The 26,778-nt window shown below is 33.0% G+C and overlaps 12 protein-coding genes and 1 non-coding gene across 13 annotated transcripts; 9 read left to right on the plus strand and 4 right to left on the minus strand.

The window, feature by feature from the left end:
- Window positions 1-183: 183 nt before the first annotated feature.
- On the plus strand, window positions 184-2,115 carry NAEGRDRAFT_59262 (uncharacterized protein). Its single transcript, XM_002672180.1, has 2 exons — window positions 184-479; window positions 521-2,115. The coding sequence occupies exons 1-2, from the start codon at window positions 226-228 to the stop codon at window positions 2,094-2,096; spliced, it is 1,830 nt and encodes a 609-aa protein (XP_002672226.1). The 5' UTR covers window positions 184-225; the 3' UTR covers window positions 2,097-2,115.
- Window positions 2,116-2,236: 121 nt separating this feature from the next.
- Window positions 2,237-7,069, minus strand: NAEGRDRAFT_72726 (uncharacterized protein; the record flags this gene model as incomplete). The annotated part of the gene is made up of 1 exon (XM_002672237.1): window positions 2,237-7,069. The coding sequence occupies one exon, from the start codon at window positions 7,067-7,069 to the stop codon at window positions 2,237-2,239; it is 4,833 nt and encodes a 1,610-aa protein (XP_002672283.1).
- A 1,347-nt stretch (window positions 7,070-8,416) lies between these two features.
- NAEGRDRAFT_81285 (uncharacterized protein) lies at window positions 8,417-9,228 on the plus strand. Its single transcript, XM_002672181.1, has one exon. It carries the CDS (start codon window positions 8,470-8,472, stop codon window positions 9,028-9,030), a length of 561 nt encoding a protein of 186 aa, XP_002672227.1. The 5' UTR covers window positions 8,417-8,469; the 3' UTR covers window positions 9,031-9,228.
- Window positions 9,229-10,050: 822 nt separating this feature from the next.
- NAEGRDRAFT_72728 (uncharacterized protein) lies at window positions 10,051-11,154 on the minus strand (the record flags this gene model as incomplete). Its single annotated transcript, XM_002672238.1, has 1 exon — window positions 10,051-11,154. One exon carries the CDS (start codon window positions 11,152-11,154, stop codon window positions 10,051-10,053), a length of 1,104 nt encoding a protein of 367 aa, XP_002672284.1.
- Window positions 11,155-11,249: 95 nt separating this feature from the next.
- NAEGRDRAFT_81286 (adenylate kinase) lies at window positions 11,250-12,747 on the plus strand. Its single transcript, XM_002672182.1, has 2 exons — window positions 11,250-11,601; window positions 11,648-12,747. The coding sequence occupies exons 1-2, from the start codon at window positions 11,252-11,254 to the stop codon at window positions 12,684-12,686; spliced, it is 1,389 nt and encodes a 462-aa protein (XP_002672228.1). The 5' UTR covers window positions 11,250-11,251; the 3' UTR covers window positions 12,687-12,747.
- Window positions 12,748-13,047: 300 nt separating this feature from the next.
- NAEGRDRAFT_72730 (uncharacterized protein) lies at window positions 13,048-13,692 on the plus strand (the record flags this gene model as incomplete). The annotated part of the gene is made up of 1 exon (XM_002672183.1): window positions 13,048-13,692. One exon carries the CDS (start codon window positions 13,048-13,050, stop codon window positions 13,690-13,692), a length of 645 nt encoding a protein of 214 aa, XP_002672229.1.
- Window positions 13,693-14,361: 669 nt separating this feature from the next.
- NAEGRDRAFT_72731 (uncharacterized protein) lies at window positions 14,362-14,771 on the plus strand (the record flags this gene model as incomplete). Its single annotated transcript, XM_002672184.1, has 2 exons — window positions 14,362-14,473; window positions 14,548-14,771. The coding sequence occupies 2 exons, from the start codon at window positions 14,362-14,364 to the stop codon at window positions 14,769-14,771; spliced, it is 336 nt and encodes a 111-aa protein (XP_002672230.1).
- Window positions 14,772-15,363: 592 nt separating this feature from the next.
- On the plus strand, window positions 15,364-16,907 carry NAEGRDRAFT_72732 (uncharacterized protein; the record flags this gene model as incomplete). Its single annotated transcript, XM_002672185.1, has 2 exons — window positions 15,364-15,838; window positions 15,916-16,907. 2 exons carry the CDS (start codon window positions 15,364-15,366, stop codon window positions 16,905-16,907), a joined length of 1,467 nt encoding a protein of 488 aa, XP_002672231.1.
- Window positions 16,908-17,091: 184 nt separating this feature from the next.
- NAEGRDRAFT_72733 (uncharacterized protein) lies at window positions 17,092-17,601 on the minus strand (the record flags this gene model as incomplete). Its single annotated transcript, XM_002672239.1, has 1 exon — window positions 17,092-17,601. One exon carries the CDS (start codon window positions 17,599-17,601, stop codon window positions 17,092-17,094), a length of 510 nt encoding a protein of 169 aa, XP_002672285.1.
- A 3,977-nt stretch (window positions 17,602-21,578) lies between these two features.
- Window positions 21,579-22,820, minus strand: NAEGRDRAFT_52401 (uncharacterized protein; the record flags this gene model as incomplete). Its single annotated transcript, XM_002672240.1, has 1 exon — window positions 21,579-22,820. One exon carries the CDS (start codon window positions 22,818-22,820, stop codon window positions 21,579-21,581), a length of 1,242 nt encoding a protein of 413 aa, XP_002672286.1.
- Window positions 22,821-23,017: 197 nt separating this feature from the next.
- Window positions 23,018-23,089, plus strand: NAEGRDRAFT_t599. Its single transcript has one exon. It is a non-coding gene; the product is annotated as a tRNA-Glu (tRNA).
- Window positions 23,090-23,397: 308 nt separating this feature from the next.
- On the plus strand, window positions 23,398-24,678 carry NAEGRDRAFT_52402 (uncharacterized protein; the record flags this gene model as incomplete). Its single annotated transcript, XM_002672186.1, has 1 exon — window positions 23,398-24,678. The coding sequence occupies one exon, from the start codon at window positions 23,398-23,400 to the stop codon at window positions 24,676-24,678; it is 1,281 nt and encodes a 426-aa protein (XP_002672232.1).
- A 1,492-nt stretch (window positions 24,679-26,170) lies between these two features.
- NAEGRDRAFT_72736 (uncharacterized protein) lies at window positions 26,171-26,719 on the plus strand (the record flags this gene model as incomplete). The annotated part of the gene is made up of 1 exon (XM_002672187.1): window positions 26,171-26,719. One exon carries the CDS (start codon window positions 26,171-26,173, stop codon window positions 26,717-26,719), a length of 549 nt encoding a protein of 182 aa, XP_002672233.1.
- Between the last annotated feature and the right edge of the window lie 59 nt (window positions 26,720-26,778).

Here is a 26,778-nt window from a genome sequence, read left to right on the forward strand (position 1 = left end):
TTGAATAATAATATTACAATAATTGAATGGATTCACATGTGAAGAACTGAAAATTGTTGCTATTGTGTACTGGTATTTGGAACATTATTGTCTTGTGTCAGCCATTGTTCTTTAAGGATCTCATCAATCAACAAGTGATCCTGTCCGTTAAAAAATATTTTATTGGAAAGTAGAAAAAAATACGAAACCGTTAAATTAAAACCAAGTGAAACTCGCTTGATCACAATGCCTAGTATTCCCAAGTTGAGTCTTGGTCATCAAAGACAAGCTTCTGTTGACACAACCCATTCTAACAATTCTTCAGACGAAACAACTTCTAATTCTTCTTCAACTCTTAGCAATAATTTTCTGAGTGGAACTATTTCATCCGACAATTTAATTTCACAATTCATTGAACCGTTGAGTAATGCAAGAAAATCTAACGCCAAAATTCATTGGAAGTGTGTCCATGTGATTTCACATCCTGATTTTGAAAGAAAGTAAGTGTGATGATCAAATTTAAAATATTAACTTTAACAAGTGCTTTAGATGATGATTCCTCCTATCATACTACCTTACAGCTTATTCCATTCAGCAGTATGGATGTTGCCACACAAAAATCTAGATTTGCCATTATTCACTCCAGTAAGAAGGGTGTTTCAGTGTTGGAATTAATTAATGAACTTACTCAATCAACAGATAATAAGATTGGAAATCAATGGATTGTAAAGTATCACACAAAATTAGAGTCCAATGGTTTCGGATCAAGTGCAGTATTAACAAAACAAACTACAGAAAAGAAGGAAAAGATTGTTTTCTTTGGTGGTTACTTCCATGAAAATCAAGAGAGTAATGACAAGTCTTCCTTGTTCCAATCTCAACAAAGATACTCTCTTGAATCCATTAGTCACAATAGAACCCTAACCAGTAGAATGAAAAAGCTATTCAAATCCTCGAAAGGAGATGTATCTGCTTGTCCTCACCCATCTAACATGTTTTTCAAATACAGATTTGATAAGTATGAGTTTGGTTTTTCGAAATCTGGGGAAGAAAATTCAGGATCTGAAAAAACACTATCCAGAAAGCCATCATTCATGACTGGTACAACCAATTACTGGCCTGCAACTCATGCTAACCACAAAATTTTGAGTGTTGGAAAAGAAATTTATGTATTTGGAGGACATTACATGAAGTGGAATGAACTTACTGAAGATAATCAAAACGATGCAGAGAAGAGGACATCTTTTGTCTATATTTTCGATACAAAGAGAAAGAAGTTTGAACAGCCAAAGTTAGTAAGCTTTACACTTCCAAAACCTCAATCATCAGTTAGTACTACTGTCAGCACTGATTCACTTGATAGTGCTTCAACACCAACAGCAGAAACACATAAGGATATTCAACTTCCAATTGAAAATGAAGTTGATTCAAAGCAAAAGGAAAGAAGAAATTTCTTACTTGATAGTATTAAATCTTTCAGTAGAGAAAGAAAGAACTCATTCCATGATGGAGATAAAATGATGACAGACCTTCGTGATATTGCTCCAATGAATAGATTTGGTCACAATGTTGTAAATGTAAACGGTGTAGCATATATTTATGGTGGTAAATTAAGAAAGCAATACAATAGTGGTAATCCAGACCAAGTCAATCCTCATTCAGATGATTCTGTTTACAGCTTTAATTTCAGAACTGGTCAATTCTCTAGGTTAAGAATTAAAAGCCATGACAAGCCACATCCTAGAATGTTCCATGCCATGGTTGAAATTCCAGAAAACAATTGTTTCCTTATGATGGGTGGTCAAAATGTAACAGAGCAAGTTCTTGAAGATGAAACACTAAGTATGATGATGGAAGAAGTTAAAATGAAAAAGGGGACTGAAACAGAGGCAACAAACTTCTTGGATGATTGTTATGTTTTCGATATTCTGAGATCAGAATGGTCAAAAGTCAAACAAAGTGGTCACTTGCCACTCAATGCATCAAACTTTGGATTTGAACATGAAGCAACTAGAGTACCTGTTGCCCTAGCTAGAACTAAGGAAGGAGATTTCTTGTGTGTTGTAAAGAATGGTCTTGGATCATTGGAAGTCTATTTAGGACAATCTAATTTTTAAATTAAATTTTATTTACATTAAATCCTTAAGAAATGATTAATTTGGATCAGAGTTCTATTTAAAGAATTGATTAATTAATCAGTGGAATAGATGGTAGTGAGGCAAACATTTTATTGGATAGGCTTCCTCTCAAGCTTATTTTACATTAAATTGGATTGTTTCAATAATTCTTCTCTGCTGTTACTGGAAGTGGAATATTCTTCAAACTCTTGTGTATAGAAAAATCTAGAGAAAGTATCTGATAGATTGATTAATATTTGATCTGTAAGGGATTTGATATTATCAACAACCATATCAGATAAATTTGCAGGAAGGGAGTTCTTTTTTGTTTTGGAAACTGATTGCTTCTCGTCTACTAATTCGAGATTATTTGCATTTTTCAACTTTGCCACCATTGAGGCAAAAGATTTTCTGCAATCAGATGGAATATTCACTTCCCTAATAGAACCAGATTTCACATAATCATCATAAATATTGTTAATAAACTCTATTATTTCTGCCAGTCCCTTTTCGATAATATTGGAGTTTTTGGTTAAATGTAAATAGAGTTGAAGATTTTCAAGTGAAAACTCTTTTCTGCAGAAACTATCAAATATCTTTAGGAATATTGGATTTTCTAGGTATTGATTGATTTCTACCTTCTCTTGTTCATTCTTTTCACCATTCCACACTTTCATTCTTTGGGCTAACAATACAAGAAGGGAATAACCTCCATACACTAGCATGTATGTAACAATATGTAATACCTCGAAAATGATTGAAACCGAGTCATAGGTCACTACAGTTCTTACTATAGCCAATGGTGCTAATTTTGTTTCGGTATAACCTGTTAGTAACAGCCTATAGTTAAGACTAGCCATTCCCAAAGCTTGTACAATGACAAGGAAAATAAATGAAATAACAAACAAAATCATTTCAGCTCTGAAGAACAGTGGAGAATCAGCCTCTACAAACCAAGAAAAGAGGAAATTGAAAACCTTACCCAAAATATTTTGAGCTTTCATCTTTTGAGATTCTTTAGATCTGTTGGTTGTTTCATTCTTGTTCAAATTTCTCTGATACCATGTCATTATCAAATCTACTGAAAATATACAACAAACAGCAAAACCAATAAATAGAATTGCAACAGTATAAGAAATGGAAACTATTTGGGTGTATTCAGGGCCAGTAATCACGTTTGTTCTAACTAAAATAACCCACAAAGTCCAATATGCTAAATTGATAAATGCAAAAGTAATCAACATAATGCTGTAGAATTTTGCAGATATCAGATGCTTGATAAAGTGAAGAAATCTACTTGCAGTCACCTTATCGTTCATTAAGGATAATTCATTATAGAAATATTTTAAAAATTCAAATCTCATAACCTGATACAAGTATGTCATGATTGCACACAGGGTTATGGTGTTTACAATAATTGTAATAATATTTGCCAATATAGAGGAAGCTAGATAACTATTGGCATCGTTTGATTGGGTAGAGGAAATCAAAACACTTCGTTGAACAATGAGTAGAAGAGAGCTTTGGGTAATCAAAGCTGCCATTCCCAAGAAAGGGGTTGTGAATCTGCTCTTTACAGGTTGTTTGTTAGCATTCAAAGCTAATCCTATCAAGACTGCAACAGCACAAATCAAGTAAACTGAACCTAGGGCAATCTGAGTACCATGAACACCAATAAATTGATCGACATATGGTTCAAATGTAATACCCACAGGAACTTGCTCTATAAAAGCAGAAAATAAAGTGGTATGAGTACAAGAGCAAACAATTTCACCAGTTGCCGAGTTTAAGGATTTCAAAGTGCAACCGTCAGTATCCCATTTGGACATGGTTTCATTCCAATATTTACAAATGATTCTACTATTATTGCTAGAGCTAATGGGGGTGTTTGAATTGAATGAAATTGAAAAAGGTTTCACAAGGCTCTTCAAATTCATGCTGTTGCCGTTCCTATGCATTGTGAAATCCTTAGCATTGGCAGCGAAGGTGGCATTAGTCTCTGGATACACTATTCCATTAAAGGATACTACAGATAAACCAACTTCAGTGGAGAAGGAGGAGTATTGTGCAAGAATGGAATCAGCTTCAAATAAAATTGAGTCAAACCGATTTGTTACCGTTGAAGTTGAAGCACTGTCTTTCGAAAAACTTGAGTATGTAATATTAATATTGGCTGAAGTTATAATTGTTGAAGGCAAGAGTGTATCACTTGAAGTAAGGAGGGTTGGTATTGAGGAAATTACTAAAAGTGAAGACAATTTGGTCGCTAAACGACTATCCAATCCCTTTTGAACTAAATTGGATGATGTTGAAAGAATCGTTTTCGTATCTTCATCTGAGATCTTGGAAGACACAAATCCCTGTTGGCTCTTTTGAGTTTTGTAAGAATTTACAGAATTTCCAAGGTAAGAATCCAGGTTTTGTATAATTAAATTGGACACAGAGGTAGTGAGATTTTTTTCAGACATAGAATACAGTGATCCAAGTCCAACTGTTGGATTTTCCGCTGAAATAGTGAAATTCTGCATAGCCATTAACAGTAATTGGTCATATTCATCCGATGATCCAGTGAATGATGAGTCATATGGAACCACTTTAGCAATTCTTGAATCGGTCTTCATTAGAGACATTGCCTCACTTGGGGTGCTGTAGAATCTAAGCATTGTCACAACTGATTGAACTAAAACTGACTGTACATTAGATAAGTTATCCTTTGCAAAGACCACCAAGTCTGTTGGCTTGTTTTGTTCCATATTTTTTGTGAAAGGCAAATAAGTCAGTAATTGTTGGCCCATAGGTACAAATTCAGTTAATCGTAGAGTCTGGTTGTTGTAAACAATACCTATTGCAAAAGAAAGCGGGGATTGATCTGCAGAGAAAATTTTCCAGTCGCTTTCGTTTTCCTGAATACTAAACAAGGTATACAGACCAACTCCTCTGTTAGGAGATATATTTAGATTTGAATTTGATGACTTTCTAATTATTGAGCTGGCTACAGGAATGGTGTGATTAATCACCATAGTGTTTTGGATAGCACCAGTAATTGTAAAGGAAAGGGTAGCAAAATTAGTAGAACCTTCAAGTTTTACCAATCCTTTGACATTAACAAAGGGGTTGAGACTAATACTGGTGAAATTAGAGTTTTTGTTTGCTGTTCCTCTTGTAGTAATTTGATCAGAGCTTGAATATATTCTTTCCTCATACACAAGCTTCCATGAAATAGAGATGATAGTTGAACAGCTATTACATTCGTTTTGGTTAATTAATGCCAAAAATCTTTTTGTGTCAATGTTGAATCCTGTCAGGACACTGTCAATCATTTGATTTTGTGATAGGGATATAGCTTTGATTATATCAGTAACATTGGAGGTGCTATCAAAACTTGAATTATTTGCATAAGTTGAATTGAATGTGCTATTATCTACCCCAATTGGTGGTATTACAGTAACTGTAAAATTAACAGAATTAGAGGTTCTAATTATTGCTCCTTCTTGTATATGATTCACCCTAACAGTTACAATGAAGGTTCCAAGGCTTGAAGCATTAAATAACAATGAACTGAAATTATTATCAATTGGCATTGCACATTTTTCGCAATTCCATATAAAATTAATCCCATTAGTAATAGTTTCTGAAACATTAATCTGTAGAACTTGAGATTTTCCTATCTCAACATCATAATTTGAATTAATTGCATTGATAAGAAAAGATGAATTGAATTGGCATTGATTTCCCACGAATCCTACTCTACAACTGCATGTATCAGTTTTTGCGCAGTTGCCTCTTCCACTGCAAACAGATGAGTCGTTTGATAATTTTCCATAACAATAACTTATCAGACATTGTGGATCTGAGCTATTTGTATCACAATTCATTAAATTGAGTCTTCCTATCTGTAGGGTATTCGTATCTGTGAAATAGAGAGTTCCGTTTGAATGGACATATAATCCAACAGGTTTGCTAACAGAGATTCCATATTTAGATTCTGCCAATATCGTTCTTATTGTATTCTTCTCTATATTAAATACTTTGATTTTTCCTGAATCAGTATCAGCAATATATAGCATTTTACCATCTGGACTCAAAGCTATCCCTTGAGGATTATTCAAGTTGTGACTAAGAGGATCCAAAGCATCATTTTCAGAAGTGAAAGGGTTTTCTCCTGACCCCACAACAGTTTCCAATAATTTGCTAGAAACGTTATATCTCTTGATCAAGTTTGTTTCACTATCACAAATGTAGAGGATATCACTTGAAGACATTGCCAGAGAAGTTGGTTTTTGTAGGCCTCCTTGTTGTATCCCTAAATCAATCTCAATCTCATTTACAAATCCATCCGTGCCAACTCTAAATATCTTGTCATTGCTGGTAACATAAAGAATTGAGGAATAGAGAGCCAATCCCTTTGGTTCAATAAGATTAATATGCGCCTTATCATAAGGTGGCGCATATTCAGCCGACCTGTTTCCACTTCCAACATAGTTTTGCAATATCCCTGATGATAGTACTAGTTTTTTGATGAAATCATTATTAGTGTCAGTAAATAGTACAGTATCCGAATCCATAAAAACAACAGAAGATGGTGAATTTAGAGGAGAAGTAGGACCAAAAGCAGAACCACCAAGGTCAATAGTAGCATTACCTGAATAACCTGCTCCAGCCAAAACATATGCTGGTGCACCATTATCTGAGAAAAACAACAATCTATGACTTCCACTATCAACAACAATAATTGTGTTAGCATCCTTAACTAAAACCGAAGTTGGAGACTTTAAAAGTGAAGTATCCACTGGAAACAAATCCGCCGATGTTACAACAGTAGTATCAATAATTGTTGTATTGACATCGATAAGTTCTGGAGGAAGAGGAATTGGTGTTGGTGAGGGTCCAGGAGCCGGCGCAAAATCAGCAACGATAACTGATGTCAGAACAAGCACAAGAACCAAAAGAAATAGAGGTGTGTATCTTGACATGCTTTTTTTTCTAATATGATTGTTGACACGATTAATTGACCTGCCGAAATCACATGAGTTCTGCAGTGCAGAAATTTTTAGTTACTTGGCGAATTTGCTTTACCTTCCAAACTAAATATGATTGTAATCATATCTTTTTACGTAACATCCTGTCCGTTGTATTTAATTTTTTGATGAACCACCTTAAACCTCACAGTGATCAGACGTTTTAATTTCCGAAAATAAATTCATGATGAAAAATAAGGTACGATGCTTGTTATTAATGTTTTTGCATTTTTTTTAAGGTTTCCAGAAAATCTTTTACAATAAAATACAAAACTCTCTGAGATCTCCTTAACAATGAGTTTGAGATTCAACAAAAACCCCATTCCTTTTCAGATTCAAATTGACAATTATCCTCGATCTACAGTTTACAGTAAATCGTATAAAAGGAGTTGAACATTTGAGATTGAATCACACCCTTGATCTATATGACTTTAATGAATAAAATAAAGTTTAGTACTTGTTACAAATAACATTCCAAGGCAAAGAGAAGGAAACCGTACTGGAGTCCATGTATTATATACTATCTATGTCTCAATTTGTGACTAATCTCCATGGGTTATAAAATGGTATTGTTTAGTATATGGACTATACAATCAAGTTCATTAGATAAGCGACCTCACCCCAAGTACATATTTGTATAAGATGAATTGTATAAAAAAAGCTAATTGAGACAAATGATACAAGGATCCTTACCACACATCTCTATTAATTGAAATAGATAGAAGGAAGCCATTCTTGGAGTTTATTAAATATGAAAGAGGATTCTCCCATACTATACTACTGTATGATTTGAAAGAATCCTCTAAAACAATAATAAGGCACTTTTATGTACACAAAATGCATTTTCCACATTTTTAGTTTATTTATTTTAATTACATTGACGAGATTTAATGAATACAGATCAACAGGATTTACTTCATCACTTAAGATACAATTATTACACCTCATTCATTCTTAATATAATTGTTCACCACTCATCATTGCAAGTCGACACAAAATCATATCATCCAATTATATTAATTGTAACTAAGATCCACTTACTCTTTCAAACCTTCTCTTCATCACTCACCAATATCCTGCCATCACGGATTTCCATTGTTTTTCGTTTTATTGTCGCTACGTCTCATCATGAACAAAAATGGATTTTTTATGGCAATGCATCTTGTTAAAGTCACTATAAGAAAAGAGCACGGGATTCTCAACAGCTAGAACCTCCGTACTGTTAGTTAAGTCTTATGACAACGTTTTATTATTTGAAAAGGTTTAAAAGGTACAAAATGCAATGATTCTCAGGACATATCAAAAAAAAACAAATCAATACAATCTGTTTCTCTAATATCTTTAAAAGAATAACAATGAAGCAAATTAACGAACTAGTACAGCTGAGTCATGCCGCTGCTTCTGATTCTCAATCAGAATCAAATTCATCATCATGGATACAACCAGGATTAAAAGGCAATCAACTTTCTATTCCTTCAAGTTTAGTTGCCCCAAAACGTCAAAGACGTTCCACAGACCATTCCAAAGTTATCGTAAAGAATTATAAGAATACTAGTAGTGATAATGGAGCCATTCTTACTCACTTTAAATCACTTGCCTACAAACCACAAAAGCGTTTGAGAAAGAAGAAGAAGGCTGACCCAAAGTTAGTCGACTTTTTATGGCGTCAAATTGATTCTGCTGATATTCATGCTGTTTCTGTCTTTGGTGACTGTCAACAATCAAGTGGTTGGTGTTGTGCAACAAACAAATATCATGCTGGTCATCATCATTTTGCTTGTGTGAATCATAAAACAACCAAAGCAAAGAAAGCACAAGACTATATGAATCCTTCCTCTTCCACAAGTACAAGCAGTGATGAAGACGGTAAAAAGATGCAGAGAACATCCATCTCTATCAGAGAATTGTTACTTTAATGCTTTGAACGATCGAGAATCCTCTCACATTTTTGGCGAATACGATATCCGATACGAGTTGAACGATGAACGAACTGACCACTACTTGAATAACAGCATTGTGCTACTTGAAACAGAGTCTAAAGTTGTTGTAATCAGCATTGCTCTCTAATTGTTGTAATTTTAAAATAAATACAAATTGAAAAACAAATAATACTCAAATAACGTATTTTTCTTTTATTCTCCAATTCAAGGATGATAACACATCATATTGTATTTTCTTTGAAAATCTTGTCTCAACACTAACATTTTCATATAAGGAATGCAAGAAGGTTGATAATAAACTAACTGCTTGCGTAAATATAATTTTCTCAATCTTCCCATTTGGAAGCTCGGGTTCCACGTCTAGCCAGAAAGACCTCACGCATCGGTACGTTGTGCCTTAATTCGCTACAAATTTGGGGATGGGTCAGATTACTTATAAGACTTGAGGAAACACTATAAATTGATGGCACAAATCAATTCATATTTGCACCAATCAAAACAAAAACAAATCTAAAATATCTTCCATTAAAGAAATTGTCCAACCATTCTATACCAAGTGTTTGATTGTTAATGAAGATGGTGTTGAAAAAGTTGCTCCATTGAAGGAGGCCCTTACTTGCTGATTCATTCGAATCTATTAACATTTCTGAAACCAAGCAAAAGGCTAAATTAATTGGACAAGTTCAATTCTTCTGGTAATAAATTCCAAATCTTGCTTGGTCTATCCAGGAAATGTTGCAAGATGGCAATAAGGTTATTGTCAGATCAATTGCCACTGGTAATCCAAAGGGTAATTTTATGGGAATTGAATGTGATGGCCCTAAGGCATTCAAGATTATGACCATTGATATTAACACAGTTGAAAATAATCAAATTGCCAAGGTTCACCATTTGGAGGAATCGATCAAACAATTGCAACAATAAGGACGTGAGCAAATAAAACTCACAATTTAAGATCTTCTTAATGTTACATATCATCGGATTTTCTTAACTCTTTCAGCAACATCTTCTATGAACAATGGTAGGTCCACTCTCTTCATATTCTTCTCTTTTGATACACATGTTATTAAAGTTCGATAAGGATGCAAATATGCAACCTCCCTTCCAAGTAAGATAATTTCTATTTGGTAAATCTTTAACGTGTATCTTCATTGTTGGTGCTAATTCACTCAATTCCTTGTGCATTCTCTCAGCAAATCCCCTAAACATAGTCGTTCCACCAGCCAAGACTATATTAGAAAAGAATTCTCTCCTCATATCCAAGTCAGATTTTCCAATAGAGTTGAAAACTATTTCAGCAACACCTGCTTCCTCCATTCCAAAAATATTTGGACTAAACAATACTTCTGTGCTTTTAAATCGTTCCTTTCCAATATTTATGATGGTCCCATCTGGTAATTCATAATCAATTAAAATGGATTCCTCGCTTAATTTAAGCTCTTCCTCATAATTCAGAGCAACGTAGCCGAACAATTCCTTAATTTCTCTTACAATTCTTTTTTCTGATGTTGTTCTAAACTCATAATTTCTTGACTTGAATAACTCCACCATATTATCCACTATAACATCTCTGGACACAAATTTCAATTCCAAAACTGAATTATGGAGAGCATGACCTTCATAAATAGGAATAGCTCTCGTACAACTCTCTCCACCATCCAGAACTACTCCAGTGGTATTTCCTGATCCGTACAAGGCCAACACACCCTGTAAAGCAACATACATTCCTCCAAAATTGAAATCTTCAAACATTATTTGAGTCATCTTTTCTCGATGACTTTTCGGAACGCCACAATTTTCACTCATTAAAATTAATTCATCTTCTCTCGATCCATTAAATTTATTAAATCCATAATTCCAAATTCTTGTCATATCATCCCAATCAGTGATGATTCCATACTCCATCGGGTATCTTGCCTGAATAATTCCTCCCTTATTGGCTGCATCCTCTCCCACATAATCACCCTTATCACCATATCCTTGCCAATTATAAATTTGTTTAGGTTTTCCTAATAGCGTCGGAAAGTCTAGAGGTAATTCAGAGTTAGAGTAGCCGAGTTTGATCTTGAAGGAACCATTATCAACAATGAGTGTTTGCATTTTTTGATCTTTTAAAATTGTTTGGAAAATTGTAAAGTGTCATCATCAACATCATCTTTCAAACATTATCAAAAAAATTGTCATTGCATTGTATTAGATGATGAGAAGTTCCCTTGCCAAGTGTTCAAATAGGCTCCATAATGCCTTGAAAAAACAATCCGTTCCAATGAATTTTCTTCTTTCCGATAAAACAATATTGCCAAATGTCATTACTCAACAATTGACAAGAGAATACAATTCAAGATCAAATATTTTGATGAATGAAAGTGCACTTCCAAAGGTTGAGAAACCATTGGCTGAAATACCATTGGAAGGAAAAACTGATTTGGAAATTAAAGATCCATCATTGATCTTTGCTCGTGTGATCAAACATTTGGAAGATAAATTCGGAAGAAAGAGATTATACTTTCCAAAGGAAATTTATTGGCTAGTTGGAGCTCCAGGAGCGTAGGTTTAATTTTAATTCATTGTTGTGACCATTCATTATCTTTAGTGGAAAAGGAACAATGTTAAAATTTATTAATTCACAACGTGGTTTGACATCCAAGCCAATTACTGTTAGTGATTTGTTGAATAGTGAGGAAATGAAAAAGATTAAAGATTCTGGAAGATTGATTAGTGATGCTCAAGTGATTGAAGCTGTTTTTACCAAATTGTTGGATCCAGAATATGAGAATGGTGTGATTGTGGATGGCTTTCCTCGTACTCCTGTTCAAGCTCAATGTATTGCCTTACTTTATGATTTAATGTTGCAATTTAGACATGAATTTCAATCAGACTCGGTTGTATCTCAAAAATTTAGAAGACCTAGCTTTAGACTTTGTGTCTTGTTTGTTGATGAAAAGATTTCAGTTGAAAGACAACTCAGTAGAGGAAGAAAAATTATTGAAATGAATAGAATTGCTACAGAAACTGGATATGGGAATCTTCAAGAAGTTAGAAGCACTGATGTTGATGATGACGCTGCCAAGCTCAGATACAAATACTTTAGAGACACCATTTATGAATCCATCAAGAGCTTGCAAGATAAATTCCCTTACAATTTCATTGATGCTTCAGGATCAGTTGAAGACACTGCTGAAAATATTACCAAGGAATTGGCCTACCAATCCTCATTAGAATTGGGTAAAACTACTTTTGATTTAATTTCATCCATTCCAACAGCTGATGAAATTACCATGCATGCCAGACAATTACTTGTTAGAAGACTTGATGGATACTCCTCTAGAAATGCTGAACTCTTCAAGAAAGTTCTCCAAGTCATCAAATCTGAATTTATACACATTCTCCAAAGACAAGCACTATCTGGAGTTGCAATTATTAGAAGTGAAAATCCTGTTTTCAAGGAAAATCCACTTGCAGTTAATATTTTAATGGACGTACTAACTGAGAGAGGATTCCAAGTCATTCTCGATTATGAAAGAAAATTAGTACCATCAAGAGTTGATCCTTTTGATCACTCAATCATTCACGAACCTGTTCGAATTTTCCACTTTGAAATTCAATTTGAAAAACCAAGAATTAGAGAATAATCTTGTATTTAATATTGTATTATAGGGCTATTTGAATAAACAGATAGGGTCTCCTTTTGCCATTCGTTGACATTAAACGATACTAATCGATTATTTCATCATGATTTTGTACTACTTAGACCCTTTTTGGTTTTTTGTAATTTTGGATGCCAGAAATTTGACGAAGTACAAAAAAATTTGATGGTGCTGGGAAACAACTAAAAATAATTTCCAGCAAAAACAATCGTGAAAAAAAATTGAATTAACATCACACCCTCTTACTCTGCCCAAAAGAAAAACTGGGCATAAATCTAGGCTTGATTGAAACTCTTTCGGAACAAGATCAAACTCTATTGTATTATTATTCACTTTACAACATATCATGAACCCATATAACAATTTTCAAACTTCATATTTTCAGTCGGATTTCCATCCTGACAATTATAATAATAGTGGTGAAAATCCTAAACGGAAACGAGATGAATACGAATCATATAAATTCATTGATGATGAAGAGCAAATATCATCAGATAGTGAAGAAGATGAAGAATTGCAATTAATGCAAGGATATCAACCTGATAGAAAACGAACAAAAAGTTCAACATCAACCATTCCCTCTACCAACCTCCACAATAACCTTTCCCTCCAATCACCACAACAACACTTTTTAAATAATAATAATAACATTCATCACCACAACAATGAGAGTGGATCTATTGTTGAAAACAATCAAGAAGATGTTATTGATGGTGATTGTATGATGGACGATGAAGAAAGTTACCTTCAACAAGAAGAACCAAGCCTTTTTGTTCCACCTAACTTGCAAAATGATCCCTACTCAATCCAACAGTTCGAATACAAGAGAAGACAAGTGTATAATCATTACCGAATAGAGAAAGAACGAAAGATGGAAGAGATAGAATTGAAACAATCTATGAAACAAGGAGAAACAAACTTTAGATTGAATCCAATACTTCGATATTTACACAATGAAAGGAAAAACAGAATAAATAGCCCGTTTGAATAATATAATTTACCCTTTAATTCAAATAGGTAACAAAGTGGGTCCAATTTGATTTTTCCCTTCCGTGAACTAGTTGTACTCCACAAATTAATAACATAATTTGTATTGTAGAAAATTAGGATCAAGTTTATAAAATCGTCTCTTGACTCGTTTATGGTCTTTCCAAAACTTCCATATGATGCTTGGTGGCACTACCCCAAATGAGGAGAGTAGAATAGACGAGGAAAGCTGGACCAGCATCAATCAACAATCTTCTACCTCTGACCCAGAGTCTCTTTGGCATTCCGTCAAAGAAGTGCTTGAAAACGTGTTGGTGGTTTGGTGAAACGTGTCTGTGGACTCTTCCCTTCAACATCTAAACAATCCATAGTAGTAAAATTATTAATATTATTCCGCAATTTGTTGTTGGAAAATTATTGTTGTTGATATTGTTGTTGTTAACAATCAGTTATTATTATTAATAGTAAAATGATGAAGTAAATATATTAATTCATATTGATATCAATTATCCAATAACACAAAGCAGAGAGAGTAAAAATTTGGTCAGATAGCGTCAGATGGGGATGTTGCGAAAAATAAGACGTACCTTTGTTGTTTTATTATTTTTTAAGGATTTTACAATAAATTCTCCAAACAGCAAACAACCAAGCAAATGCCTCTTTTGAAATAAAAATGGTTCGTATGGGAGAAAGAGCATCTCGCTTCACAATTCTTGTGATGTTTTCGAGTATGCTTGTTGCTAATTTATTTGTAATGGGAAAAGCTATTAGTGGAGAACCTATTCGTATGTAGATTTTTATGAAAATAGTAGTTTTAATTATTTTCTAAATCAATTTATTGATGACAATATATTTGTAGGTATCAAAGGCTTTGAAACAAAAGAAGAAGGAAGAAGAACACTTTCCAGATTGTATGAAATTGATAGTTATGATAAATTAAAACAAGAATTTCTTGACTCATTCAAACCATCAACAAAATCGGAAGAGGAAATTCAAAGAGAAATTGAAGTTATCAGTGAAAAGGAATCAGCAACTAAAATTAAAGAGGATGATGAAACATTCTACGTTAAAATTAAGAAATAATTTTATACAAATTGATTGGGCATGAATAACAGTGGAAGACAATTGTTACAAACCTTTATGAAAAGGAACAATTATTTTAATTATTTGTTGATAGGAGTTATTTCATTCACTGACGAAATGTTCTTATGGAAATCATCAAGTTTTTTACTCATTGGAGAAATAAAAGAGAATATTGATAGCAAATTCATTTCCGTGCTACTCTTCAAGTATTGTAAACGATATCTTCAACAATGTGTTATCATTATAATATATTAATTATTATCATCTTCCCACCTATTGATATATTATAAAACTGTGTGAGTTTTAAGATTTCAATGTAAATCCAAAATATTTGTTTTAAGGGCTTCAACACCTATGGTCATCAACTTGTTTTTGAACTTCCATAGTTTCATAGAGTTCTAGTCTATGATTGAAGAATAAGCACTTCTTGCCCACAGTTGAACTACTGGCCGTATTATGCAAACACCGAACGGAAAGGAAATCGAACGCATTAATTAAGCAGCTCAAAAAACATTCAATTTCATGTAATCATCATCCTCGCTACTCGATGCTTTATATCTTTTCACAAACAAAAAAAACATTCAAATTCATAATGACCCATCCAATGAATAATTCTCATGAAGAACATCTCCCTCATGGTGAGGAGAGGGATGAGGATGCAATTTTCACAACATTGGAGTGTGATGAAATTATCACAGCCAACCATAAAGATAAATATCACACCAATAGACTCTGTTGGAATAGAGCAATTAATGCATTTCCGAGAGTTATTACCTACTGTAAAACTGTTGAACATGTTCGTAAGTGCATTGCTTTTGCAAGAGAGCATGCATTACCAATCAGAATTAGGTCTGGGGCTCACAGTTATGAGGGATTTTCAACGGGAGATGAGGTCATGATCATTGATGTGAGTCGTATGAAAAGTATTGAACTCGATATGCAAAAGTTGGAGGCAAGAATTGGTGCAGGTGTTCAAAATATTGAAATATTCACAGCACTCAAAGATAAAGGACTGATTGCTGTTGGTGGGGCATGTCCAACTGTGGGTGTTTGTGGCTTTGTTATGGGTAAGTGTTTATTAGTAGTCACTTGTTTACTAATGTAACATTGTACATGCAATTATCAATCTATTGAAATAATGAAGGTGGTGGTTGGTCCTTCTCTTCAAGATACTTTGGTCTTGGGTGTGACAGTGTTATCGAGTTTGAAATTGTTGACTATGAAGGGAATTTATTAACAGTCAACTCTGAATCCCATCCAGAATTGTTTTGGGCATGTAGGGGAGCAGGTGCTGGAAATTTTGGAATTTGTGTCTCAATGAAACTGAAAGTTTACAATACATTTGATAGAGCAACACTGATTACCTTAAATTATCCAAATTGTTGCGAGAAGAAAATTGTTTCGAAAATTAAGGCATGGCAAAACTTTTTCAAAACTTGTGATTTGAGATTTAATGGGAAAATTAATATTTATAATTGTTCAAAGGATGGAATTGGATTTAACTTTCTGATAGTGTTTTATGGAGGTGCAGATGAGGCCCACTCGTTGCTTCAACCATTACTGAATGATTGCTGTCCAGAGTATGAACCTTCGATAACAGCAGTGAAATATCCAGATTCATCCATTGATTTATCAATGCAAGAGTCATCAGTTTATAATACCTTAAAGACGATATGTGATATTCATCCAGATTATGAGAGTTTTAAATCAACAGGAGGATTTATGAGTAGAGATTTAGAGACAGAAGAAATTCAAAATCTAATTGAGATTGTGAAAAGGAAAGCAACTGGGTGTACATATACAGCATTTTCTATTTATGGTTTGGAAGGAAATATTCGAAAAGTTCCTCATGATTCGACAGCATTCCCATATAGGCAAGCTCAACAAATGATTGGACTCCAAACACAATGGGAGGATGAGCAATATGCAAAGGAGAATAAGGAATGGCTTGTTGATACAATTTTTAAACATATTCTACCAATAACTGATGGATTTTTTACAAACTTTCCCTTAATTGAATTGAAGGATTATAGAAAACAGTATTATGGAAGAGAAGAGTGGAGACAAGAGAAACTCTCAAAAGTTAAATATCAATATGATCCATTAAGAATTTTCTCTCATTCTCAAGGAGTGTAGAACCTATAAAGAGCTAGCCCTTCTTTCACAACTAGAAATATTTGGTTTAATTGCACAACAGACTGACTTATTGAAAATGAATTAAATATAATCTCTTTAATTTTGATTTTGTCTTTTGTTATTCAATTCGAAATTTATTTAAATCTAATAGTTGATGTGAATGATCTCCGTAATATGTTGCTTGTTACAAGACATACATGCAAATGATTGTATAAATACCCAAACTAACAGTACTCAATAATCCCCAAAACCAAACCAATGTTCTCCAAGGTTGTAAATTGAACCAATACATGAAAAAGTAGACCATTCTGGAAAGGGTAAAGCTTGCCATCAGAATATTCCCCACAATGGCATTCCACAAGGAATATTGAGGATCAGTAGTTGAGTTATAGCTCATTGTTGAGACAATAACATATGGAATTGCAATCATGATGAATGGCAAAACATTTTCAATATCATTTCTGTGAATGTTGCCAGCTAATTCAGCACGAGAGGCCCATGAGGAAGGTTTCTGATCTTCGAGAGAGGAATCACTATTGTTAACTCCTTGCTTTTGTTTCTTTTTGGTGGCCATGGTATCAATCATTTTAGAAACACCTGTAATTTGAGCAGCAATGAATACACGAAACATTAGGAGAAAGACGTTATAGACGAATCCTTGAAGGACAGCATTGTAGAGAATGAGTGGTTGCATTTTGTTTGTTCTTTCACACCAGACTGTCTCGTTGAGCTATTTGAACTGTTTTGAATAAGTGTCAGCAAAAACAACATACATCCTCCCGCCCGTAGATCTTTAAATGGAGGCGGGGTCTTTATTGAATTAGTGCGGCCAATAAGAACGTCCACAGTTCTGAGAACTATGCCTATTGGTATTTGTAACAATGTGCATTTCCTTTATGAAGATGATGTTAATTTGTTTGAATGAGCAATCTTTAAAAAACCCACTCCAATTAATAATACAAAGCACTGCTCAAGAGTGTAGCATATCGATATGCTTCACATGGTACTAACAGAATTGATCAAGTTGATATCTGGCATTTTATGATAATAGATGGCTACGGCCATATCACGATGAATGCACCTCATCCCGTCCGATTTGAGAAGTTAAGCATCGTCGAGCCACATCAGTACTGAGGTTGGAGACAACTTGGGAACCTGTGGTGCTGTAGTCTTTTTAATTTCGATTTAATTTATGTGTTGTTATCTTATTGTTTTTACAACTTTAAATATTGAAATGTAGAGATATTGAAAATGGAAATGTACAAATATGTGAAGAAAATTAAATACAAATCATTTGACAATTTAAAGAACTTTATTGAAAAACTTGTAAAATTCAATCTTATCCAAATTGTTTGGGTTGTTGTTTACTATTAGGGAGACTCTTTTAACTGCTGTGGATTCACATTACTGCAAATACTTGGTTACAATCAGGGATTACCTCACTCTACATTAATTATCAACCCTCTCGCCACTCTTTCTAGAACGATTTGATTGGACAAGAGGGCTCAATGAATCTATTAATATACTCGACTGAAGATTCATTGTAGTAGGTTTCTTTTTTTTTAATTGAACAAGAGACAATTTTCACATTCAAGCCAGCTCACTTTCTATTTATATTTTAGGAAATGCCACTTTCAACTTTTGAAGCAAACATTCATGAATGTAATTTTCATTTGATCAACAAGTTCATAGGAAGGATCAATATCAGTTATATCTGTCTTTGTAAAAGAATAAGGAAGTATATTAATTGTACAATGTTCTATTTATTTTTATTTTTATAATGAATGGCTACGGCCATAGCAAGATGAAAGCACATCATCTCAATTAGGAACCTATCTTTTTGCCTTATTGATTTTTCAACCTGGGTAAGTTGGCCTAGTTGTCCACTTCCATTTCACAGATTATTATAGTATTTGTGCAAAGAATGAGGAAATTCTCCACTTTATTAGTTGTTTCTTACAACTTTCAGGAGGAAGTTCTTAAAAATTGTGAGCTGATCTTGAAGCCATGATGGAAATTGCTCTTCCACCTCAATAATTAATCAAGTCAACATTCAATTATTTTCTTGAATCGAAATTTATATTTTTCACACATAAAAGTACCACAATTTTTTAACCTCACTTTTCACACATTCAAAACCAATATCATAAACCTCACAAATCAAACTTGATAAAGCCATTGACTGTACTTCTACAGGATCTTTTCTGTAGGAATACATAAACTCGACTTTTTTGAGTCAATCTGACCTTTGAGGTTAACCAAGATGAAGACTCTGTAGTCACATATCTTGAGCATGATATCGAACTGGAAACATGCTTCGCTGTAGGTTTCCTCGTTCATAGATGATTGCTGCATTCCTTACCAGCCATGGTTTGTGAATGGGGGATTTGTGAACATGCAGATTGGTACCTTAATTTTTTTAATAATTAATAGAAACTTAAACAATTTCAACGTCCTATGGCAGCATTTCAAGTTCTAGGAACCTATGTTTCTTTTGTTGCTTTGCACTTATCAACCAAGATCTATTTGGAACTTTCTTTGCATTAATAGGTACAAAGTGAAAGTCGCCTTAAAAAACTGACTAATAACATCATAAAATTAGATTTAGAACAGACAATTACTGAAATTGTAAAACATTGAAAGTTTAATGATTGTTTGTAGGGTTGTATGCAACATTTCTTCTCCAGTATGAACGTTTCCTCTCAACCAAATATTTGGAGAATGAAACACAATGACCTTGTTTTACATGATGTTCAAAATCATTGTCACTAATTACTTCATAAACATTTTCTTTACAAACAGCACAAAACGAAACTCCGTACGAAACCTCAATAAATTGTCTAAGGGAAATGAAAGAGTTCTTCACTATCTTGGCCAACAGATTGAAAAAACTCCCAAACTTTAATTGAAACTTCCATTTCAGAGTTGGCTCTATTTTTAAAGAAAGAATTATACCATAATGAAATGAATGTTTTCAACAATCTGAAGCTAAGAGAGATTGCAAACCAATACTGATTTTGAGGCATGTGTAATTCTAACATCACTATCAGCTCGTATTCTACCACTAAACCATCGACGCTTCTTATTAGTCTATCAAATATTATAATAATAGATAGTGTGATTTAATAAACTGTCATCAATGAAGTGTTGGTGGCGAAACTCCACCCATGCCTTTTTTACCTCCTGTTAAAATTACATTAAGAATTTGAATGGAACATCATAAGTTTTATCTGGTTCAAAACCATCAATTTTCGAATGGTGTTTTAGTACTCACTCACAAATTAAACTATAACAAATTAAGAGATAGCTCATTATCTTAATTTTGATATTAACAATGGCTACGGCCATATCACGATGAATGCACCTCATCCCGTCCGATTTGAGAAGGTAAGCATCGTCGAGCCACATCAGTACTGAGGTTGGAGACAACTTGGGAACCTGTGGTGCTGTAGTCTTTTTAATTCAAAATATCAAAGTAAAATGAAATTTTTTATTTTAAATATAAATTGGATGTATTAAATAAACATTTACAATTTAATTCTAATTTATCAAATTTATATTGTTCAAGTACAGTGGTATCAAATTGTAATTCTTGTAAAATCAAACATTCAACAGTTAATTCATTTAAATTTAAAGGAATATTTAATTTTTTTAAATCATATTCAATAATTGTTAATTTTTTTAAATTACATAAATTATTTAAATTAACTATTGTAGTTCCTAATTCTTCTAAATGTAATATTTCTAAATTAATCATATTATTTATAATATTAATTTCAGTTAAATAACATCCAGTTAAAGATAATTCAGTTAAATTTAATTTTGAAATTGCATTTAAAAAATTAAAATAATTTAATTGTTCTAATTCTGATTTAAATATTAAACTTTTTAAATTATTTAAATGAATAATACCTTCACCATTTAATTCTGTATCTGTAAATGATAATTTTGTTAATTTGGTTAAATATTTTAAATTAATTTCATTTTCAATTTCATTACAATATAATTCTTTTAAATTATTTAATTTAGATAATAGAATAATATCCAATTCATTTAAATTAATTGATAAATGTAAAATTGATAAATTATTTAAATTATTTAAATATGGTAATACTAAAATGTTTAAATAATAGAAGAAACCCTTAACATACCTTTTATATCACCTTTTAATTCATATATAGAATTAATGTAATTATTATTTTCACAAAATTTAATAAAACTATTAATGTATTTAAATCTGCTATTATATTTGATATTAATAATTGATTTGTAATTTAATTTATTACAAATAATAACATTCCATTCTTTTGATATTATTCTTAAATATTTACAACAATATTCAAAGGTAAAATATTTAAATAAATGTTCTATCAATATTTCCGATGGAATGTTCGGTGAGGAGGAATAATTAATCATATGAACTGAGGATGACATTTTTTTTAATAATGAAAAACAATTGATTGGAAATTCACATCAATTCCAGAATTACAGAAAAACCAGAAACATTTCGAACAAAAACCGAACACATGATGATTGTGGAATTACTTTATATGATTTCCCTCCCTTCTTCCTGTTAGATTGTTTAATTGTGTAGTGGATAATCCAAAAAGTATCCAATGTGAAACAACACTATTCAGAATAGTTTTGATCAAAATTAATGTTTTATTTTAATTAAATTGGAATAGATTGGATATTGGTAACTCTTCTCTGACCATTGATTCCAACAAGATACAACATTCCATTCACACTTGCATAAATTTCAACTGAAGTTCCACTTTCTCTTGGAACTTGCTTTACAACTTGACCATTTTCAACATTTACAATTTGAATTCCGTCTTTCAATCCAATTGCAATTAAAGTTCTCTTATCATTGAGTGCTGCAAGGTTGGTTTGGAAGTTTGGGCTAGCAAGTTGCATGGCTTTGGTGATGGAAGGAAACTTTTGGGTTGCATTCAACTTGTAAATGGAAAGTGGACTATTTTCTGCTTGTTCATAACAGTATGATAGGAAGGTGAGTTGAATTTCTGATGTAGAATATCCTAAACCATGACAACTTTCGAATTCTCCAGCCAACCTACTTGGTTGAACAATGTAGTTGTTTTTAATCGAGTAGAAGGACAACAAATTGTTATTGTAAATGATTGAAAACCATCCATTTCCTGCATAGGCCATTTTGCCATACTCAACTGAATCATTTGACCAATCATAGTAATTGAATATTTTGCCACTACTAACATCGAGTTCCATAAATGTATTTCTAGCCAAGAAGTAAACCACACCATTGTCTTGTCTAAATACCAAATTACTAGAAATTGTAATTGGAGTTTTCCATACAATGTTCAAAGAATTGGTATCAATTGAATAAATGAATTGCTTATCTACTGAAACAAGCAATCGATTAAATTGAGGAGTAAGAATGAGTGAATCGAATTTTGATAAAGGTGGAAGTGCAATTTCTTGTTGTTGTAAGGTAAAGCTTTTGAAGTTAAACTTGTTGATAGAAATAGTTCTGGACTTGGACAAAAAGTAAACATTTCCCAAAGAATCAACTACTTTGGAACTGACTAATAGACCAATTCCTGGTCCTGTCATTTGAAATTTTGCATAATTTCCAGAATTCATGTTCAATACCAATAGTTCATCAACTGCACGAGGTGAATCATAATAATGACCAATCATGAATCCGTTAAAAGAATCAATAACGACATCTTCTAAAATATGTGAAAAGTTGCCAGTAAGCCATGGATTGTGCTTTGTAGAATAGGCTGCCAAATTGGAGTGAAATTCGTCCAAACCCTTTTGAGTCCAAGCATTGGAGACAACACATTGGACGCAGGATGCAACCATCAAGCAACACAATAGCAATGCAATGTTGCGCATATTTTTTTTGTTTCCTCTCGTTCCAGTTATCATCTTCGCTGAGATAAAAGAAACTCCGACAGATGTAGAAGCATGAACTGCAAAGATCAGCCGGGGTTACTAACTCCTTTGAGGGGGAACATTTCTCTTTGTACGTCTCTACATGTTCGTATGTACAATTATTACTGGAAGATTAAATGAAATTCGGATGTATTGTTGCTATAAAGAAGTTGTTTTCATTATGAACAACATCCCGTGTAGTCCAATGGCTAGGATACCTGGCTTTCACCCAGGAGGTCCGGGTTCAATTCCCGGCATGGGAGGATAATTTTAACCTGTCTTGATAAATTCTACAGTCTTTTGCTTGTGGTTCCGAATATTTTTTCTATGTGGCTTAATTTAAAATTAATATTTAAAAAAAATGATCACACAACCAAAACATTCCATCACTTCATTTTCGAAAATACAAGAAAATAGTCCATTCTCTGACGATTCACTCTTTGAAATTTTATCTTTTCACGATGATTTTAAATTTATTGTACAGAGTTGTGCATTGGTTTCCAAACAGTGGTTTCATGTCATTAAAAATTCATGTAAACACCTCTCGATAACACGTAATAGTGATTGGGAAATGGTTGGTCAATTGCCGTTTTTGGAAAATATTGCAAATCTAAGAGTGATAAATAATGAAGTTGGATTTAATTGTGAGATATTGGATTCGATGAAAGAATTGAAAAAACTCAATTTAGAAAATAATTCTAATATTCATCCAAGTGGATTCAAGTATATATGTTCATTGGAACAATTGACTGATCTTTATATGACTTTCTGTTATTTTAGATTGCCTATTGCTAAACATTTACCATCGTTGAAATCACTAACTTATCTTCTTATTACGGGTAATTATATTGGTGTAGAAGGAGCCAAGTATATTGGTGAAATGAAGCAATTGAAACAACTTCATATTGCTAATAATAATATTGGCCCGGAAGGAGCCAAGCATATTAGTGGCCTTGAACAATTGACTATTCTTAATATCCGTGCCAATGAAATTACTGTGGATGGAGCAAAATTTATTAGTGAAATGAAACAGTTGACTGTCCTTAACATTATTGGCAACGATATTTGTGACGAAGGAGCTAAATTTATTAGTGGAATGAAACAATTAACTAATCTTGATATTTCTGTTAATAATATAGGCGAGAACGGTGCCAAGTATGTTAGTGAAATGTTGAATATAACCAAACTCAATATTGGTTTTAATTCTATTAATGATTGTGTTGAGTGTTTTGGCAAAATGAAACAATTAACAGATCTTAATGTGAACAGTAGCTGTATTGGATTGTGTGGAATAGTTTTCATTTCGTCATTTAATCAATTAACTCATCTTTCTATAGCTAGTAATAGTATTTCAAATTACGAGGCAAGTCACATTAGCCAAATGAAAAATGTAATTAAGCTTGACATTTCTGATAATCGTATTGGGGATAACGGAGTCCAATCTATAAGTGAAATGAACCAATTAACTGAACTTAATGTTTCTAGTATTGATATTACACCAATAGGTATACAATATATCTGTAAAATGGATAATTTAACGTATCTAATAATTGCTCATAATAACATTGGAGTGAAAGGTGCAAACCAAATCAGTGAAATGAAGCACCTAGCACAGCTTTCTATCTATAACAACGCTGTTGGAGATGAGGGAGCCAAATTTATAAGTGAAATGGAACAATTAACTTTTCTAAATATAGGTTCCAATGAAATTGGTGACGAAGGCGTTAAAGCCCTAAGTGGAATGAAGCAATTAACAGAACTTAACACAGTTGATAACAATATAAGTGAAGAGGGTGAAAATTACATTCGAGAAATGAATTTGACAGATCATACAGGTATTTATGATGTTTAAGGGAAATGAACTTGATCAAGATTAAAATTCTATGAGTCCCTCATCAAGGAAGGATTTCAATTTGGCAATTTGCTCCTGTTGTTCTGATGATAATTCAGTTTCAGTAGTGGTACTTGATGGAGAAGATTGACTTGATGATGAAGTGCCAATAATTTAGATTGTTTCATTTCGAATTGTTCTTGTGAAATGATTCCATTCTCCAAAAGTTTCTTGGCATTTGAGGTGTTTCTTGGAGAGGTTTCAACCTTTTTTGGTTGTCTCATTTTGAGGTTTTCCATAGAGTTTGTCAAAATTACACACCTTGATTTTTGACCCACCATTGTACCTTGTTATTTATTGCTGGATTAGCTCAAAGTTACAATTTGCATCATAAACTCCAAATGCAGGAAACAATTCAGGTTGGTTTGGAATATTTGAAAAGGCAACTCCATAATTAACACCATTGATTGTATAGGATATTTTACCATCTTTAAATTCACATTCAACAATTGATCCATCTTGAATTTGACTGGAATTATTAGAATAACTTTTGTTTGATTCTCCATTCTGAGAATAAATGGTTCCACTAGCAGCATACAAATAATATCCACATTTAGAAAAATTATTTGTTTCGTTTACATTAATACTTTTAGGTGCAAATCCAATTAATAGTTTAGAACAATTAGATATGAGTTTAACTTTGAAATGATTTGATTTTGTTCCTAAAACACTTGAACTCCAATCAGAAGTGTTTTTTCTCTTTAGTATAGTTGGTGTTTCCAAGACAAGATTTGCAGAACAATACTGTGGATCAAATACTACTGTTTTTGAGTTTCCTTAATTTGAGCTACTTGTATCATTCTCTAAAATAATTCCATACTTGGATTTGAGTAAACTTCTTCCTTTAGGTGGAAGAATTTCATAAATTGGTGTAATTTGATAATAGACAACTTCTTCCAAAAAACCCAGAAGGTCATTCCCATTCAAATTTTCAACTTGGTCCTTGATGTCAATTCCTCAAATAATTTAAAATCAGTTGAAACTGCTCAAAAGGTCTATCAACAAAATAGGCATTGTCATCTTCCTCAACAGTTGGACTAAAATGATCATTGAAATATCCAGTAAAGAATGTATCCTTCACACTCTTCAATGTTTGTAAGCTAGTGGAGAATATCTTCCCACCGACGTTTAATTTTACCACTTGATTCTTTCCCAATTTACTTACCACAGAGGCAGTGAATTATTTCGATTTTGTTACAAGGAATCTTATCCAAATCCAAATACAAAACAAATTATTTTCACAAGACACTTCCAACCCTCAAACTTTATGAATTGATTATCAATAATATTGCTTTCCTCTTTGAGAAAATGGAGTTTGTCATATTTTGGAAATTGAGATGCAATATCTGTATCTCCACTGCGGAAATCCTGAAATTAATGAACTTGTAATTTCGAATAAATTCTGCCCAACGTTCTTCACATTCTTCTTTCAAAAAAACAAACAACCCAAGAAATGAAAGCTATCATTCTCTCCATTGTCCTCCTTGCTTTCCTTGCCATCACATCAGTCAATGGTCAATTTCTCAGATCTTCCGTTTACACTGACTCCAAATGTTCAAGCACTCTCCCAATGTTGGATCTCTACATTCCAAGTACTAACTGTACTTCCAACCCAAACTGTACTGGCAATAACATCAACACACTCTTTACCACTAGTCAATGTACTTCAACTGTTCCTTCCATTGGTTCCAAGAATACTTTACAATTATCCATTTATTCCGACACTACTTGTGCTAGTGGCAACTTGGTTGTCTCACAAATCTTCCCATTGGATACTTGTGTCGTTGTTCCAAGTGTTGGTTCTTATAAGAGTACTGCCTGTAGATATTTGACTGTTTATTCTGATAGTGTCTGTACTAATGTTAAACAAACTGTCGATTTTTCTGCATATAATGGAGTTTGTCTTTCTGGAACTAAATATGTTTGTTCTGGAGCTGAAAAGATGATTGGATCAAGCATTTTGATGGCATTGATGATGATTTTTTCATTCTTTACTTTTTAAAATAAATAGTATTTTCAATAACATAAAATATTAGTTGTTATTACTTGGGAAATGTTGCA

This window comes from Naegleria gruberi, assembly GCF_000004985.1.
Source record: "Naegleria gruberi genomic scaffold NAEGRscaffold_55, whole genome shotgun sequence".
NCBI classification, from domain to species: domain Eukaryota; phylum Heterolobosea; class Eutetramitea; order Acrasida; family Naegleriidae; genus Naegleria; species Naegleria gruberi.

Coding starts and splice junctions, on each gene's coding strand:
- NAEGRDRAFT_59262 (XM_002672180.1), top strand. CDS start 226: ATGCCTAGTATTCCCAAGTTGAGTCTTGGTCATCAAAGACAAGCTTCT. Junction 480..520: donor CATCCTGATTTTGAAAGAAA/GTAAGTGTGATG, acceptor AACTTTAACAAG/TGCTTTAGATGATGATTCCT.
- NAEGRDRAFT_81285 (XM_002672181.1), top strand. CDS start 8,470: ATGAAGCAAATTAACGAACTAGTACAGCTGAGTCATGCCGCTGCTTCT.
- NAEGRDRAFT_81286 (XM_002672182.1), top strand. CDS start 11,252: ATGATGAGAAGTTCCCTTGCCAAGTGTTCAAATAGGCTCCATAATGCC. Junction 11,602..11,647: donor CTAGTTGGAGCTCCAGGAGC/GTAGGTTTAATT, acceptor CATTATCTTTAG/TGGAAAAGGAACAATGTTAA.